This window comes from Tachypleus tridentatus, chromosome 8 (genome assembly GCF_004210375.1).
Source record: "Tachypleus tridentatus isolate NWPU-2018 chromosome 8, ASM421037v1, whole genome shotgun sequence".
NCBI lineage: Eukaryota > Metazoa > Arthropoda > Merostomata > Xiphosura > Limulidae > Tachypleus > Tachypleus tridentatus.
Genome location: NC_134832.1, coordinates 133,900,482 through 133,920,679, shown reverse-complemented (window position 1 = coordinate 133,920,679; position 20,198 = coordinate 133,900,482). Strand labels below are relative to the sequence as shown.

At 32.1% G+C, this 20,198-nt stretch overlaps 1 protein-coding gene across 4 annotated transcripts in view; it reads right to left on the bottom strand.

The window, feature by feature from the left end:
• The window catches only part of LOC143223542 (E3 ubiquitin-protein ligase RNF19A-like), a 45,625-nt gene that overhangs the window by 8,066 nt on the left and 17,361 nt on the right, over positions 1-20,198 (bottom strand). For 2 of the 4 annotated variants that reach the window (XM_076451625.1, XM_076451626.1), the window contains exons 2-7: positions 14,418-14,713; positions 13,714-13,973; positions 11,926-12,087; positions 11,609-11,811; positions 3,670-3,814; positions 2,909-3,071 (exon numbers count right to left, since the gene is read on the bottom strand). In XM_076451625.1, coding sequence (XP_076307740.1) covers positions 2,909-3,071; positions 3,670-3,814; positions 11,609-11,811; positions 11,926-12,087; positions 13,714-13,973; positions 14,418-14,621 — 1,137 coding nt within the window. In that variant the 5' untranslated portion in view covers positions 14,622-14,713. Of the gene's footprint in view, positions 1-2,908; positions 3,072-3,669; positions 3,815-11,608; positions 11,812-11,925; positions 12,088-13,713; positions 13,974-14,417; positions 14,714-15,181; positions 15,205-20,198 lie in introns of those variants that run through there. The other 2 variants (XM_076451627.1, XM_076451628.1) reach the window with 2 other exon arrangements.

Sequence of the window (20,198 nt, the reverse complement as noted above, 5' to 3'; positions counted from 1 at the left end):
TTGACATACCTGCAGTGAAAGGGTAAATATAATTTTAAAAATTGCATGGAATTATGCTGCATTAACCTTTATTGTAACAAACTGTTATACTGATTTTTAATGTATTCCCACTGTCTAAAGCAAACCTAAAAGGACTTATAAATAATAGTTTTAAATCCTTCTTGTTCTGTAAGGTTACTTTGATTTGTAACATTATTTCTAGTGTCATTAATAAACATTAAATTGATGTATGACACATTAATACTTCAATTTGCACAAGGAAGGTAAACTCAGTTATAGTGCATTAACACCTATTAATTCTTTCATAATATATTAATACTTACTTTACTACACTAATTCTAAACTCAATTATAATTTATTACAGTTGTCAAGTACTCAACTGGGTACCTTGATGACTTCCAGATAGCTCAAACTTGTAAACATACAGAATTTTAAAGTTTTTTCACACTGCTTACATTAACACAAAAGATATTCAAAATTTAGTTAAATTACTTCCACTGATTTCCAATAAGCTAAATTCTCATCATGGTATTATATTTGGTTATAATGAACAACTTACATTGCCATGATGGACCAACCTCATCACTGTTTCATGCTTGTTATAGCTTTCATATTATAACTTTTAATACAGTAAATGTATTTTCACAACATTTTGCAGATTACAGATTATTAAAAAGTTTATGGACACAAAATACTACATTTTTTTATATAAAGTTTTATGGTTTAAGTACTGATTTTCTCGTGCATCTTTTTCTTTTCAAATACTGACTATGTTCAACATGCTGAATAATTTTACAATAAAAATACTTTTATGCATCAGAAAATTGTCAAGTTTCAATGAAAATCTTTATGAACATCTTATAATCTCCAGACAGTTATCAAATGTTTTTTATTCAGAAAAACTTTTATATTTTAATCTGTTATTTTCGTTATTATGTCTCTGTTTGGGTTTGGCCTCGTAACCACCATAAAAATTATTAAATAGAAATAAATTACACTTTTTTGTTTCAGAAATACTACAAATTATAACCAGAAACCACAACTTTGTCCTAATAGACCAGTATTTTGTAATAAAATACAATCAAGTTTTAGTTATAATACTTTACACTTGCATATATTACACTTAAATTTAAACTATTTTTTCTTAAAATAAAGAACAGTAAATAAAGTACAGAAAACTATCATTTCTACTTACTAACTTTGTACTCATTTGCCACATGCCATAATTTGCTAAGCCTTGTCTCATTTCTCACGTGAAGGATGTAAAAGAAAATATTTTTTAATGTTTTATATGTGCATTTTGAAATAAAAAAAATCATAATTTACTGTTTTAATACCACATAAGTCCACTGTAATTTATTAGATGTAGTAACTAAGCTGTATTTAGATCACAGAAAATGACATTTCAAACAAAATTTTCATTTACCCCTTTCTTCCAAGTTAAGATACGAAAGAAAATTGTGGGAACTTTCCATCTCAAGAGCCTACGAAAACCAGGTGAGGACAATTCTGAGGTTTTAATTGATTATAAAGCAATGAGAGAGGGCAAATAATGTGCACATAAGGATTTCCAAAAATGGAAGAAGCAAGTGAGTCAGCTTTGATTTGCTAAAAATATTGATTATCTCAGCAAATAAAAAAGATAGGAGGTTCTTATTTTATATTCTATCTTGTCAGTATTGGTTATCTGAGTTTTTAATTTGTAAAATCAACAGACTTTGAATTTAGTCATCACAAACATCTAATATGAATCAAAACTACATTCAAACATACCACATGACACAAAAATGTACATTTAAGTTTTTTTTAATATTTACTTTCAAATTGAGAAATTAAGTAATGTATGATACTAAAATTTGAATTATAATCTACAATATGATAAAGTTACTGACATACATTTATAAAATAGTAGTTCAATTAAAACTTGAATGCATGTCTACAAATGTGATGACATGCTCTTTTAGACCCCAGACTATATAGGAAGACCTGTAGTAAGAGGGTAGTTTTAAATTTGATACACCACATCAGATTTGTTGTTATTGTATATTCACCAGCTACTTTGTAATTTTAGATCATTACACTTGGATATTAGTGTTTTTACTTCTATACTTATTACAGCCTAATCAGGCATCATTCTAAGTTGGGAAACAGCTGTCTTGATTATATTCTTATTGTGAATAGGTCTGTCAGCAATCATGATGGTTTACAGCTTTAAATAAAGGTTGAAAATCTTATTTCAAGATCTTCATCTCGAATACTATCAATAAATCAATCATAGGTCCAAGAATCCATCATTTCATAGGGCACATACAGATAAAACAAGTGAGTAAAGAACATGAAATATCACAAGGGCTCTTACTTTCTGCATTATTCTTCTCAGAAAGTTGGCTTATAACACCCATTTCTGTTCACTTATTCTGACCCAACTCAAAAGAACAAACATCAGCAGCAGTTTTTCATTATTATTTTTTCTAGTAAGTAGATGGAAAGTAATAAAGAATACATGATGTTCGTTACCAGAATAATCTTCTTGGGAAATAATCTCATGCTACATCTAATATGCCTTATGTTTTTTCTACAGATAAAGATAATAAATATGGTATTATGAGTTCTATGTCACCAGAGGTGAATACAGTCATAATAATCGTAACTAGATGTGTGGTACATAATTCAACGATGTACGGTCTGGTAATACTACCTTAGTCCCTGAATGGAACTTAAATACATTTGTTCAAAGTACTGTTGATAGTCTGGCTGTTAACAGCTAGTTCATAAGCTTTCATGAGACCACTTTTAAACACAATTTTTATAAGTCTTGTGTCTACAAAATATTAATCTTGGTGAGTTGTAGTTTGATACTGCACTGTGAAGTATAAACCTCACAAATATATGTTCTAAAGCATCTTACCTTCCTTCCCACCCAAACAGGAATACCAATAATAATGGCAGGAACAGCAATACCAGCAATCAAGGCAATTCCTACAGGGGCACCAACCAACATTCCCAACTGCCAAAAGATTTTCTTCTTCCGACTCCATGGCTTTTTGCCCCAGAATGTACAGCCTGATGGACTGCCAAAGTGTAAAGAAGGGTTCATGATTCCTGCAAACTTTGTAATTTTTTCTAGAATATACATATGAAGCTTCTTTTCTCCTTCAGATACTTATTAATATCTAATATCATTAAATTAATTTAATTATCTTTTAACAAGTTACTTTAATTTTTCAACTTATAAGTTAAAGCATTTATTTCAGGACAATGAAGTTAACATTTTGATCTGTCATCTAATTATAACTAAATTTTGTTTTAATTACTTGCTTAATCATTCTTTTCAGTTTCACATAGAAATATATAAAACAATTATAAAATATATAAAAATTCTAAAATGTTATTTTATAAATGTGTGTAACACAAGCAATTTATACATGCATTAGGTTAGATAAAATTAAACAAAAACAATGTCTCAACTAAACCTTAATTTTATATAAAAAAACAAAACAGAAATTAAAGTTCTTAGCTTAATCTAAATTTTATAATAATCTACTCATGTTAATTCACTTAGATGTTCTATACATGAATAACAAGAACATACTGTTAAAATTAAACTGTGGCATTATATTTCTTCAAGTATGGTTATTATGAAAGAATAAGACAATGTAACTTCCTTACCTCAGGTAGTGCAGATCTGTTATCTCATTCATACACAGCCAACAAAACTCTGTACCACAAACACTGCACGTCATGTGGTTGCATGAACCATCATCCATCTTGACAATTAAAACCTTACAGCAAGGGCACAGCTTTATGTCTTCTTCTAAAAAAAAGTTGTATAAAACCTTGGATGATATTAACACTTAAACAGTCATTTTTATATCAAAAAACATAACACCAGAAATATAGCACAGTGTAGTGCTAGGTGTAGTTACTTTTATGTTGTCAACTGCATATCTGTGTTAACCTGGATGTGGACTTTGTACATTCGTTTCCCACTATAACGTAACTCCCACTTGTGGTTCCAAGCAACTAGTATTGCACACTGGCAGCCAAACCACGGAACTTTATTTCGACTGACATTTTAAACTAAGTAAGGATACTGACAGTTTTGTACTGAACTTTCATAGAGTGAACGTCACCCCTAAAGTACACAAAGACTAGAGTGGCAGAAGAACTAGAAGAACCTAGATGATCAATGGTTCAGATGGCATCTTAGCAGGATGGGTAACACATCCATGACACACTACTAATGGAAAAGGACTAGTGGTCAGTTACCTTGGAAGAGATTGGAGCCTCACCAAGTATGATTCCATAAATAGTTATGATTCCTAGATGTACAGATGGTGGTGGAATGTGAGGTGGTTTGAGGTTCCTGCAACCTAACTTCTCACTCACCATGACAGGGAAGAAGAGTGTGGTATTATGGAAAGTACACTTCATAGTGATTATGATAGTTACCCAAATCCATCAGCAAAGCAGTCATTCGATGGCATAAGGTGGAGAACCAGAGACCAAACCTTAGGAATAGTTATGTATCAAGCTGGAAAAATTGACAATGTGATACAAGAAATGAAACTATTTGGCCCTAGAGAATCAAAGACGACAGTGTGTGGCAAGGTTCAACATGATGGTCACATATTAAATCATTCAGGAGGAGAAAAACACATCAGTAGTATAGGAATTCTGATGAAGAAAACAACAGCTGCAAGTTTGATGGGATGCTGGCCAGTATCAGAAAGAGCTATTAATCCACAATTAAAAGGTCAGTCTTTTAATGTCAACATCATACAGATATGTGTACCAACAAGAGATCATAGGGATGAGAAAGTGGAGACATTCCATGATGAACTGAATCAAGCTATATAATACATAAAGTGAGGAGGAGCTGTGATTGTTATAGGAGACTTTAATGTCATGGTTGGGCAAGAAGAATATCTAGACATTATATAGGAAAACACAGCCTTGGTAACAGAAATGGCAGATGATGATTATTGTAGTTTTGTGAAGAGCATAACATGATAATTAGTAAAACATGGTTTTAACACACAAAATGCAGACTTACACTTTGAAGACCATTGGAGGTATATACAGGAACCAAAAAAATTTACATTCTGGTAAATCAAAGATACACAAAAAGCATGAAACAAGTTCTACCTGTCTAGGATCTGATGTGAGCTCTGACCACAAAATGAAGATTAAATTGAAGAAACCAGTAAAGTAAAGTGTAACTGATTAACTAGACATTACCCTGCTGAAACAAGAAGAGATATGCAGAAGAAGTATGCAACCAATTTGATATAACACAAAGTACTGATGACGAAATAAGTGAACAAAAATGGTTATCATTCACACAAGTTATGGTGAAGTCTGCAAAGAAAGTTCCCTCAAAGAAGAAAATGGTAAAGGAAAAATCATGGATGACAAATGAAATAATGCACATGATGGAAGTCAGAAACAGACAAATAAACAGAACAATACAGAAAAATAGATAAAGAAATCAGAAACAAGTGTAAAGAGGTTAAGGAATCCTTGTGGAATAAGAAATGTGAAGAAACAGAAGTTCTGAACAGATAGCATAAAACAAAAGAACTGCATGAGAAGGTGAAAGATGTGACAAACAAAAGGTCTAAAAGTGGACACTATTATGTGAAAGGGTAAACTGGTATTAGATTCAGAATAAATTACTAACAGGTAGGTTGAATATGGGAATGAACTCTACTGTGATGAGAGAGGAAAACCACTTAATATTAATAATCAAGAAGGAAGGGCCATGATGAAGCCAGAAGTAGAAAAGGTTATTGAGGATATAAAAAGTGGCAAAGCAAATGGAAATGATGACATTTCTATAGAAACATTGAAAGCATTAGATGATGTAGGAAAATGAAAATAATAGAGTTATTTAACATTGTTTATGATTCTGGATACATACCATCTGATGTGGGTGAATGAATATTTGTCAGAATACCAAATAAAGTAAAAGTCACAAACTTCAGATTACAGGACACTAAGTCACACACTGAAGATCACACAACAGAGAAATCAATGAACAAAAGAAGAAATAAATGAAGCACAAAGTGAATTTATGACAGAAAAAGGAACAAGTGGAGAAATCTTCAATTTAAGAACAACAGAAAAAAATACTTGGATAATGTGCTTCATTGATTACAAAAAAGCTTTCAATAGGGTCAACCATGAAAAGTTAATAGAATGCTTGAAAAGCCTAGATATAGACAGCACAGGTATGCATGTGATACAAAATCTGTATTGAAACCAAAAAACATTCACAAGGACCAAAGAGGGATTTATCACCACAAATACAAATTAAAAGGGAATGACAGAGACGTGTCCTTTTCCCCATGTCTATTTAATTTATATACAGAAAACATCTTTTGCAACATTGAGAGTAATAAAGGTATTAAGATTGGTGGCATGTTGATAAACAATTTAAGATAAACTGATGACACTGTAGTGACAGCTACAATAGAAGACTTAAGATATTTTGAATAATGTAAATAACAATGGAAAGAGGTGTAGAATGAAAATGAATTGTAAAAAGACAGAGTTAGCTGATAAGTAGACATGATAATATGCCAGAAATTCTGAAAAAAATAGAAGTAAAATACATACAACAAGTAGAGAAATTCATATAGCTGGACCATACCATAACAGATAATGTGAAGAGAACTAGGGTGGCAAGAGGGCTTTTAATAGTATGATAACAAGTTTTACATCAAAGAATATTTGATTAAAAACAAGGAAGAGAATCATAAAATGCTATATATGGTTAACTCTGCTATGTGGCTATGAAGCATAGACCTTGACATAAGCACTGATTAACAAACTGGAAGCATTTGAGATGCAAGTGTACAGAAAAACAATGAAGATATACTGGACAGACAAGATAACAAATGAAGAAATTCTCAGAAGATGAATGTGAAAAGATATGTTGTATAAACCATCAAGAACAGGAAATTGGAAATATTTTGGCCATATTATAAGACAAGACAACATCCAGTGAGTCCTACTGGATGGTCAAATAGAAGGGAAGAGATATTGGGGAGAAGACCAAGAACAGATTTGATGACAAATATTAAATAGTTGACTGAAATAGCAAAAATATGAAGACCTGATGAGAAAATCATGGAATAGATAGAAGTGAAGAATTGTGACAGTTTATCTCCCTGAAAAAGACAGCACATGATTATGACAATGGTGTGTGAGCTACTAACAGTAATCTTACATATAAAATGTAATGACTTATGGTATAAAAATGATAGGAAGTCTACAAATAAATCTTTAATTACACACTTTCATGAATTCTACATATTTAAAAAATATAACATAATGTACAACAATATAATAATCATACTATATATGCTATATTTAATACTGACAAGGTAATTTCCTGAATATCAAGGCTCATCAGGCCAGCTGGGATATGACTGCTATCTATATCATCAAACTGCATGACCCAAAACTGATTTGATGTGAACTGGATTAAGTTATGGACATGTAATGATTTGCATATACTATCCACAACATTTGATATTGGATCATCCAGCACAGAAATCAGTACCGATTCAGAACATTCAAGCTTGCTAACTTTTGTTCCACATTTAATGCGAGATAAATTTACAAGTAACTGTAACTAGAATCTTACTGAAAAAACTTTAATTTATAAAACCCACAGAATGTTTGCAAGGTACCCTTCACCTTTTTGCAACAGGATCAGTGTAAAATACACAAGTTTGTAGACATGTGTACATGTTAAATATTTATACTATAACTTTTGATACAGTGCGTGTATCTACACAAAATTTGGTACACATTTAGTAAACACTACATATCTTTTGTACACAAAATCAGATTTTTTAAGGAAGTTACTTTACTAATGATTTATTTGTGAATATATTGAGTCTGTTTTGTTACTACTTCGAGTGCAAAGCAGTTTTTATGTTATGATTAAAACAAAAATTCTTCATCCCAAAAAAACCTCAAATACCATTTTCGTAATCTCTAAAACCTCCTAAATACATTTCAAATGTTTCAGTAAAACTTCATATACTATTCAAAAAAAGAAATGCAAAAGGGACATTTTTGTAATTTTAAAGAGATATATATGTAATAACGTTACAAGCTCAGAGTATGTGATGTTACACGTGTTACGGTACTGACTGTCAGACCTAAATGACAATAAAAGTTGTGCACTTTGAAAACGGAGGAAAACATCGGATTTTTTGCCAAAACGCATTCGTGTCCAATAAATTTGTTTGAGAGATCTGCATGTTCTGCAAATGCAACATGTGCAAAATCCCTATAAAAGTGACGGGTTCTCGGTTTCCATAGCTCAGTGTTAAGCCACTGACACGCAATACAGTTACGCCAAGACTGACTGAAGCACAATGTAACAACGCCATTGGTCGCTTGGAAGCAGGCGAATCTCGATCAGATGTTGCCAGAGCTTGAATGTCCACCCAAACACCGTCACAAGGCTATGGAATCGTTACCAACAACATGGATCAACTCGTGACCGTCCACGATCTGGCAGACCTTGTGTGACCACGCCCGCACAAGATCGCTACATCCGGTTACGTCACCTTCAGGATAGGACCACCACTGCGACGTCTACTCCCTCAACCATACCAGGGCTGTGTAGGATTTCTGATCAAACCGTACGCAACCGTCGACGAGATTCTTAGGCCCCATGTGCAACCCATCATGGTGAACGTCAACGACATTTTGCAACATGACAACGCCCGTCCTCACACAGCCCAACTCATCACTGTCTTCTTGAGACACCACAACATCAACGTTCTTCCCTGGCCCTCCAGGTCACCAGATTTAAACCTCATTGAACATCTTTGGGACGAGTTGGACTGACGTCTGTGACGGCAACAACCTCAACCGCGGACTCTACCTCAGCTTGCAGCAGCTTTGCAGGTTGAGTGGACAGCCATTCCACAGGATGTGATTCGTCATCTCATCACTTCCATGGGCAGGAGATGCCAAGCAGTTATTGATGTTCACGGGTGGCATACTCGTTATTGACGTTGAGTGACGTTAAACTTCAACTAGTGAGCGTGGACTTCGCCTTTGCAGACTTTGGATGTTCAGCAGTGAATGTGCAAAGTTTCACACATGTCATATAGAACTACCTGGAATAAACTTGCTATCAATTTGCCTCAAATTTTGCCTTTTGCGTTTCTTTTTTTGAAGAGTATATTTTAACTGTTATGTTTTGTACTTTAACTATATAGAATCAGTCAAATTGACCAACCTCATAACTACCAAAAAAAAATGATATAAATTACCATTTTTCATTTCCAGAATGGCTTCAACTTGTACATTTATTTATCCTAAATAGCTTTAAAGTCATTATAGTAAACATCTACTTATTATTAAATTTTATTTTATTTCTCTGTGATTGCCCTTTCAACTACCAACTACTACTACGTGTATCACTATAAACTGTAAATTACTTGGGAATGTGAATCTAACATTACACTATCAACTTACATTACCCATAAGCTACTCCACTTCTAAGTTGCTCATGTGCATTCCTCGTGAAAGATTTTTATTACATTATTCATTTTACCTAATCCAACCTGTTTTTGCTGTCAACTGCTGATGGCATTTAATTCTACTTCTTGTTTTATTATAATGGTAGCAACACACTAAATTTTCATTAAATTATATAATGCACCAAAGAACACAAAATGATAACATGCAAAAAGCAGACAAATTCCCCTCACTACCACAATTTTTCTGGCTTTATAATTATACAACAAAAACTGTTACAAATTCACCTATGATAGTTGTTATACTTCCCATGGAAATGAAGGCTGTGCTGAGTAATCAAAAATGTTTTGTTCAGAAAACAACAACATATGTCATTTGATGGATGAAAACCTTGACTTTCTATTTGTTATACATCGTATAGAATCAAACATAAGAGAGAACTATTAACAAATCCTGAAAGAAAGGATTTGACAGGTGGGAATGGCAGGAGAGGTCTGTTGTTCTACTTAATGGCTCTGTAATCAAACAAATTCACGGCTATTAAAATTATGGTATGTCTGAGCAATGATGATCTTATAGTGGGTAATTTACACTAAATTTAGTATTTACTGGAGAAGTGGTGAATAAAATAGGGAGGGAGGTTACCTAGACAAAATGTCACTTTCTCACACTGGGAGAAATTCAGGATTTTAAAAGATATTGCCTTATAAAATTAAAACTTACTATTAAAATATGGTTTATTAACAAAAATTTTTATGCCACATTAATTGGCATAACATAAACAATAAATTGTTTAATCAACTTTTTAAAATAATTTGCTAAAAGACCATGACATGTACAGTTAAACCCACTCATAACAAATGGTTTAACCAAGAACATCACAAATTGTTACATACAAATGTATATTGACTCTTTTGCCACTGCCTCAGTGGAAAACATCGAACATGTGACTTCAAAAGAGTGTGTGTTTGTGTGTTTTTAAAAGCAAATCCATGTTGGGTTATCTGCTGAGTCCATCGAGGGAATTGAATCCCTGATTTTAGTGTTGCAAGTCCATAGACTAACTGCTGTACTAGCAGGGGACAACTTCAAAAGAGCCCAGTTTCCACAATATAACTTTTAACAAGTTTTGTGTTTTGTCAAGAAATGTTTCATGTTTTTAACAAACAGTACAAGTCTTTTGTAGACAAAAAATCAAAATCGTTAATTAAGTATTTTTCTACATATTTGTTCATGAATACATAAAGTCAGTGTTCACTGCTCTGAGTGCAGAGTGATTTTCATGTTAAAATCAAAAATACTTTTCTTCATCTAGAAATTTTAAAATTTGAAATCCATAATTTCTAAAAACCTTAAATATCAAATATTTTTATATTAGAAGAACTTCATATTTTACCCAATATTTTCTCCACCCTAACTCTATATAGGGAAAGTTAAATTGTTCAACCTCATAACTATTAAAAAAAACTTCAAAGGTTTAAAAAATACAAAATAATGTTTGTAGTACTGTTACATATGTTTTAGTACTAACCATGATTTTTCCAAAGTACTTTCTTTGGCAGTTTCTACTACTAACTTTTTGCATCTATTTCTTATGTTTATTTTACTGTTAGCAGCTGAAGTAGAAACCTACTGAACATAAAGGAATGAATCACTGCACCTGCCATTAGACTGTGACATCATAATATGACATTGTCAATAGTAAAAGAAAGCAAAAGCAAGGAAGGCACAAGCACCAGATCACAAGTACACAGTGGGAGAGTACAGATATTTTGTTTTGACCTATTTCTGAACTTCAATATCAAATTTATGTTTGTACATTTTATAGTAATTTACTTTCTATTGTACTTTAAACAGTCAAAATTAATGTGTGTAATGTTTATGTGAAGAAAAGTTACTTTCCTATTAAAATTTTGTTCCTTCAAAAATGTGATTGTCTTGAAAAAAAATGGATCCTTCCCACATATCTAAAGGAAACCAATTATTCTTCAATAATATGTACATATGCACACGTGTTTTTATTACAATACATCATTCTAATTACTGTTATTAATGCCTACTAATTTCATTGTCATTACAGTCTACCACCACCTACTTTGAATTATTGAGTCTTGGCTGAAAGACACTGAAGCAGAGCGTGGGTGAGGAGAATGGCGAGCTCTCTGGGCTCGTGCAGCATCACAAGTCTGGTTGGGATGCCACTCCTGCTTACAATGGTAACAAAAGTAGGTATCGCAACCAGGTCGGTCACACTTCAGTTTAGGGCAGCTTGCACATGCAGTAGCTATGACAACATACCTATAAAAAAAAATGGATTTAGAATACTAAACTTAACGAGTAGTTATAGTAACTATTATTAAGACTAGTTTTAATATTGTAAGTTACATAGAAAAAAAAAGCATGACCGCTCACCCACAGTCAGGGGCAGGACACCACCTAGCATCTGGTTCAGTCACTAAAACCCGCCGAATCATGAAATCTTCATATTTAGCTATAACAATTTCATCATTCAGGATCATTCGAATATCATTTGGATGAAGAGGTTCAGTGCACTCTGGACACGAGATGTTTACTCTGTTAATAAAAACCAGTCTTAAATGTCTTTTACATTCAAGAATATTTTACTATCTCAAATTTATACAACTTACAGGTGCCTTAAACATTCTTTAAAATGTCTTACCCAATATGACTTACAAGTTTTTCATTTGGCTAAAATAGTTGTTCTTTGTTTTTTAAATATTCATGCAAAGTTACACAAGACATACTTTTAAAACGATACACTAAAAAGAAAAGGAACTAGTTAAGAGCATGTGCTGCCAATTCTTAGGTTACTATAATTGAAAAGCAGGCTTTCATTAACACCCTTAAAACATGCCTATGGCTTTAGAATTGAGGAACTCAATTTTACAGCAACAAACTGTGAACTGGGGACACTCAGATTTACAATCAAGCAAGCTAATCACTAGGCTATGCCAAAACCAATCTTCAGTGGTAATAAGAGAAAAAAAAATGAAATTAAAAGATAGCTAACAGTCAATGCTAGTGACTTAAATTAGTCATTAATAATCTATTAATATTTATTGTGTTGTGATCTGACATTTGTATAAATTATATTTATAAAAGTGTTATACGACTGCCTTACTTCTACCAGGAACTTAAAACTCCCTATGCAGCATAACTAATGATTATCATTAACTCAAGTCAATAGTTATTAGAAAAAGTTAGTATATGTTACAACACTTACAAATTTTGTTTAAGAACTGTGTGTTAAATAATATAAAAATGTATGCAGAAAACAATTTGTTGTAGCATGTTTTAATATTTTAACCATACAAGTATATAAAAAAACCCCTTCAAGTATATCATTTTTACATTTAAGTAATAAAACTTTCTTTCTCTTTGGGATAGACAGAAAAGAATCTAAAGAAGAGATAGTTGACAGAATTTAGTTGACCTTATGTGTTCATGGATCCAATAGACAGAGCTTACAATGGAGAATTAATGTTTATTCCGAGTTTACTCTATGTACCTTCAAAAAAATTTGTCAAGCTTTTAGTAAACATTCAGTTCAGAACACAAAATAATAACATGCACAAAGAAGGATAATTGTCATTTTTTTAAAGCAATACCACAAACAATATATACTTCACTGGTAAATAACACAACTGCTAAAATAAATAACTAAAATGCAGCTAAAATTTATCTATACCAGTTGTTCCAAGAGCAACAATATAGTGTAACAATTTTGAATTCCAAAGCTGAATGTTTGTGTTATCACAGAACTATACTTGAAAGAGTCTGCAGTTTGTCTGTTTTTTCATAAAGCTTTTGTATTTTAACTTTCTACAAATATAAAATTCAGCTGTACTGCTAGTGATATCACGGCATTATACATTCTCAAATAAGTACGTATATTCAAGTTACAGAATGTTCCAGCTCTTTTATCTGAAAATAAAATTTTCATTAATGATGTCTGTATTTCTGAACTTTAAGTAGGACAGGAACTAATAAATTGGCTATGAATTTCTTCAGATTTGTCACTTAGGAAAGAGATGAAAGCAAATAAGATAGTACATTTCGTTCACTAAATTATCCTTAATGATGCAGTTCAACTATTTATAAGATACAAGAAACAGGAAGAAATAAGATATGTCTAACATCAGAGATAAAATGTAAATCGCAAATTGTGAGATTTCATACCTGCTTTCAGAAATCTCAATTTTGAAATATGTTTGCAAGCAGTTATAGCAGGCACGATGTGAGCATGAGCTTAACTCTGGGAAGCACTGGACTGGTAGCTCCAGTAGACAGAAGGGGCATTCTAGCCGATCCATCCCTCTATCCTGGGTAGAATCAGGAACGACCTCACTCCGTGCACTAGACAAGGAGTTTGATTCTGAGTCTGAAGACTGACCAACTGCTGACAGCCTGAAGGCCCCTTTAATACTTAATGAATCCTGCTGCAAAAGAATTAGATTAAGTAAGATATCATTACATAACAAGTAGTTTTTGCTGAAAACAAGATCATCATCAAACATTCAAAAGTGCAGAAATATTTTTTTCCTTCTGAAAATATGAAAATTGTGTTTGTAAAGAAAGCTTAACATTAAAAAAGACAATAAGTACTGAGCTTGTTAAAGACCTCAAAATAAATGAATGTACAACACACACTAATGGTTTAATGGATAAAGACTACATAATCTAATTCCCACGCTGAGCTTACACTGCCATATAGAAAATTCAATACTGTATACAAGTTTTAGTCTTAAGTTGCTCCAGATCCTTAATATCCAAACACTCTACATCAATTACATGTATTTACATTGTATGCAATTATAGTGATCAAGCACAAAACCATATCTTTTATACTATCATGTTCTACATACATTTAAATCAAGTCTTACATTTCTGTTAAGGGGGTGAGCGCCCACAATATTGATTTCTGAACGACTGTCAGTTTCTGTCTGAACCGGTCGATGCCGCCCAGTCCCACGTCGACCAAATGGATTGCTGTTAAAAATTCGCCCCAGAGAAAACCGGCTGAAGCCATGTTTGCGGGGTCCAGGTGAAATACTACTACTAAATGGAGTGGAAGAGGCACTGGCCATATTTGTTTGAAAATAAGCTTTAAGATGAAGTTGTAGAAAATGTGTTATAGGTATGACATGATCTCTAGCCACTTTGATTTTAATGTTCACACCTAAGAAAAAGCAAAATCATAAATGAGATTTACAAACAGGTATATGCAAATTTAAAACCATTTTGTAATTGATTTTCTGAAGATCAAAAATTATCTTATCAAGTCAGATTCCTTCTCAAGTAAAAATACATGAAGAAAGAATAAAAGTAAAACAAGACAATTTTTTAAATGCCCAGAAAATAGCAGATAGTAAAGAAACATTTTATGAAACTTATTCTTTCAGTAAGTAAAAAAGGACAGACAAGTGCCACACATAAATTCTTTCAATAATGATACAAAGAAAGTAAATGAATAACACTACAAAATTTATTTCTGAGTGGAATGTGGCAAGCAGAAAATACAAAGCTAGATGACTTTGTTACACTACTTGTAGAATAAAAATGGTCAGACAAATTAAAAACTACATGCCCTTCCATTCTAATTCTTCTTGAGTGGAAATGGCTAAAAGGTAATGTAAAATTAGACAACCTTTTTTCCACTACTTATGGTCATGAATTGCTGGCAGACAGTGGAAGATTGAAAAACCTTCTTACAGTACATCTGGACAAGAAGTAATAATAGGCAACGTAAAACTGAATGTTCCTCATACAGTACATCTAGAAAGAAAGTGGCTAGAAAAAAAAATAAAATTAAACTTCAAAACAAGTATTTTTCTTGTTATATCAGAGTGAAAAACATTGCTGAAAGAAACCAGTTATACTAATACAATTCCACACTAAACTGTTAGGAGCTTTCATTTCAAAGCTAGTATAGTTTTCATCTTCTTAGTCACAATAGTGGATCATTTTGAACTATTTCTCATTATGTATTTCAAAAACTAGTGTTGTTCTAAAAAATATAAAAGTCAATTAGTTGTTCAGAACTATGTATTGTAATTTTGGCAGTCTTTTTTCAGTTTTACAAAGACTAAACAATTACTTTTCCATGAGAGCATAAAAGAGCTTCTTGCCAGTGTTACATTTTTAGAAAGAGGCTGTAGTGTAGGTTATAAGTAACCCTACATCGGTGTGTACACTTATCAAGACAAGAAAGATACTCAAGAACACTTCAAAAACTGTTCTTTAATAACCAACAAACAGATGTTATACTGACATGGTGGACAGCAAATAAACTGGCTGAATATTTACACTAAAAGTTGTATCATGTTAACATTATTATTAAATTCACACAGTGTTCCAAAATGAACATACCAAAAAGAAAGTTGAATAGTGTCTTTACTATTGATGTTTCAAAACATCTTCTGAAGTCTTGTAAAGTCTATTTCTATTAATTATTATTTGTATTATTGCTTATGAAAGTGTTTTACTGCAGATTTCAGAACTAAATCTGTTCTTTTGAGTGAAATAGCAATTCATAAGGAGTTCTCCCAACTTCACCCCTTTAGATTTTTACCTCTTGGGCTTTTTGAAAACAAAAGTCTACCATGACACACCAAGGAATCTTGAGAAACTGACACTTTGTATCCTTTACAATGTCTTATCCATCCCTACAGCTGTGTTGGAAAATGTGTTCTCAGAATTTGAATGCAGAAACAGATTGGCTGTAACTAATGATGGAAGATATGTAGAAGTTTATTAATGTAATTAAGTAAAACTTAAAAGTCTTCAGATGATATTTTGTTTTTAATTTTGTTGTTATGTCAAATAATACAAATTTATTCAACTTTCTTTTTTACCTGTGCATTTTGAGCTCCCTATTGGTATAATATTTTTTTAATTTCTTCATTTTTTAACTTTCTTGACATGGGAACATAACACAAAACTGAGCACTTTTCTTACACAAAAATGTTACATACATATAGAGCAGATTCTCTCTATCGAGACAACCTTTGGGTCTGAAAAAGTGGTCTTAATAAGGAAGTGGAGTTACTAAGGGTTGGCCAGTTCATCAATTAACTGTACCATATTTAAACAGTAAATTGTAATGTTATGTGATATGTTCTTGCATATTATACATCCAAACTATTATTAATTACTCCTTTCTTGAACAATTTCTATTCTATTGTCTTTAGTTTCAAAGTATACCACAGGTTTTAGCCACAGACCACATGTGAACATGGTTGCCATCTTCAGTGGGATAGAACTGATCTAAGCACAAGTGTCTAGAACACTGACACAGTTCACTGTGTTTGTGAATGATATACCTTTATATATGATTGATAACATGGAAAACATTATATGCACACACCTAGACAGAAAGCAAAATCAACCAACAAAAGTAAATATATCTCACAAATCAAAAAATCAAGAAACCATATACTGCTGCATACCATATATTCCCAACATCAGCATAAAAATAACAAACATTTGGCAAAAACTAGTAACAAAATATGACATTCCAGTTAATACCAAATTTATTCAAAAACCAGGCACAAAACTGAGGTCTATACTATGCAGACACTACACTGACAAACATCACACCAACATTATTTATAAAATACAATGTGACAACTGCCACAACTTCTATATTGGAGAAACAAGTAGAAAAATGGAAACCAGATTTAAAGGACATAAAAAGTAACCTTCACATGTTTTCGAACACTGCAAGTCAAATAAACACAACATAACCATAAAAAACACACAAATACTAAATAAAGAAATAAACATAAACAAATGCAAAATTAAAGAAGCCTTACTTATACAACAACTTAAGCCCAAAATAAACCAATACAAAGGAACACCTTTATACCTATATTAAAAAATAATATAATAAATAATAATAATAATAAAATAAATAATATAAAATTATATATTCAAACATTTAAGCCTGCCCTCTACATTCCGACACTCAACCCCTTTCAAACATGTGGTCCACTTCCAGTCAGTTATCTCTTTCTTTCTTTGTGAACCTGACGATGACCGAAGAAGGTCGAAATGTTGTTCACTCCTCTACGTAAAAACTTTCTCAACCCAAACAAACCGTTTTTACATATATATTTCTCTACAAGTGGGTTTTCTCAACATCACTGAAGCTCACACCTGTTAATATTTATTGTATGAAACAGACAGTGGATGGCTGCAGTGTAGAAAGTCAACAATGGCTTCAGGGCTGTTTCAGTGGTTATAGTGTGAAATAGGGTAGCAGTCCCTCTGGGGAAATATTTTATGATGTTACAGATAGTCAAACTGTTTGGAATATAATATTTTGCCTACTATGAGGGAGTGGTCTCCTTGGGGAGATGATCACTTGGGGAGAGTCAACTGTATGTAAATAACATTTAGGGACTAAAAGGGACCTGTTTATATATATATATATATATATATATAAGCTGTCCCACCCTCTAAACTAAACCAAACCTATTAAAAAAAAACAACAACTTAAAGCCAGCCTTTATCATTCATATAATTATCAAGTTTTCTTTTATTACATGTCAATTTGTATTATGAGATAGGTTCATGCATACCACAAAACAGAAACAAACTATGTTTGGAAATGGAAGAATGTTGACATGCCTTTAGTATGTTTTGCTATGCTGTGTTTGCAACAACATTCAAACAGAATATTTATTACATAACTTTCTTAAGCCTCAGTTTATATTTCCCACATTACCACTACATAGATATCCAGTGAATAATTCCATATTCACAGAAACTTCATCTGGGAACTAAATAAATACTATTATCTTAATACCTTATCTGTTGGACAAGTAAACTGTTCTGAAACTAAATTTTATCAAACTATTTCTCCAAAAATATATTTTTTATAAACAGTTGCTTTGAACAACATTTATTAGCAGTGTTTCTAATGTGCAGACCTACTGAAGATTAGACTTTCAGACAGTGACATTACAATTAACTACATAATACCTTGGGCACAATTAGAAGTATATTTAGTAATACACTGACAAGCATATTTACTTGTAATTATGATAATGTTTAATACTTATAAATAATAACATAAGTTATTACCTAAACAGACTGACATTGGATTCTCTCAGTGGCTATAATAACATAACATACTTTTCCCTTGTAGGGAATATATGGACAATATTTTGTTTAAAAACATATAATTTGGAACTCTTAAACACATTTAAGTATTTTAGACATAAGCTATTTAGTAACAGCTTTCTGATAAAAATAAAACTAAATCAAGGCTTTTTCAAAAAACAAGCCAAACCTTCTAATTGCAAATAAGCAACCTTGTATTCCTTTAAGGATTTTTCACAGATAACCCTTTGTTGTGGAAACAGAAACTGATTGAAAAATACCATTCAGACTGGTATAGAAAGGGAAATGTTACATTTATGATAGAATTCTCCAGAACTCTTGGGGTAAAGCAAGAACTTTGCTAATGGCTTAAATTTCACATATGTGAAGTTTTCTGAGTGTCACACTGAAGGATTTTCATGGAAGTGCTATACTCAAATGTAAGAACAGAATGTTTATTTACATACCTTAGTTTTATAAAACCATTGTATGGCAATAAATGAAGATCTATTCAACACATTGAAGATAGTTGTTTGTCACCTATACACATTTATTACAAGTTGTCATTTTGAAGGCTTATCCCAAAACTCCAACAGTAAATGTGCATAAGTTTCCAAGTGTTTGCACTAGCCCTGCCTACTATATTGTACAGCATATTTTAAATCTCTATCACCAGATCCAACTGAGTTAAATTCTTCCTTTATTTTATATCTATTGTGAAATCTCCATCATCTGAGTCTAGACGTTTTATAAGATGTGTTGGTTAATACAAATATTAAGAAAGAAATTCCTTGAAAGCAGTAACTTTCTCTATTTTTCCTTCATTTCTGTAAGATTTCTTCATAAGCTACAAGAGGATGAGCCATAGAAAGAAATTACTTCATAAATATCATAATGATCTATGAATATTGTATCAAAACAGCCACCACGTAGTCTTTTCACAAGTTATCATGTCATCATGGTACTTCAGCTAAAACACATATCACATGATAGTCCTACATGATGGTATCTTTTAGCCAGCCGACTGCAGGAAATTATTCAAGTTCTCCTTTTCTAATTGACATATACAAATTTATCAACGATTTTTAAACTGTCTTAACCATCCACCTATTATTTACTTAAATTGATCATGCAAGTTGTAGATAACATGCCTATTTTACGTTGTACAAAAACATTTAACACGTTAGTACCAGAAACACAAAACTATCATATAATTTCAGGTGTGAAATTCTATTATGATTATGGGAGAGAAGAAAACAGCGCACTCGTTGTAATGGTTAGCAGAATATTAGCAATTATATCTGGATGATTGTATAGGCCAATGCTTCTCAACCTTTTCTAATATCATTCACCCTACAAGTTTTTCACAACAACTCACTCACCACAGTTTAATAAAAGACAAGAACGCACAATTACAACTTAAATGTACATGAATATATAATTAGAATACATGATAATAACTAATAAATTTTTGCTCTTGGATTTGTTGCATAATTGATCAAAGTTTTTTCTTCTAAAGTTAATATATGTATGCGTAACACTAAAACACATAAATGAGT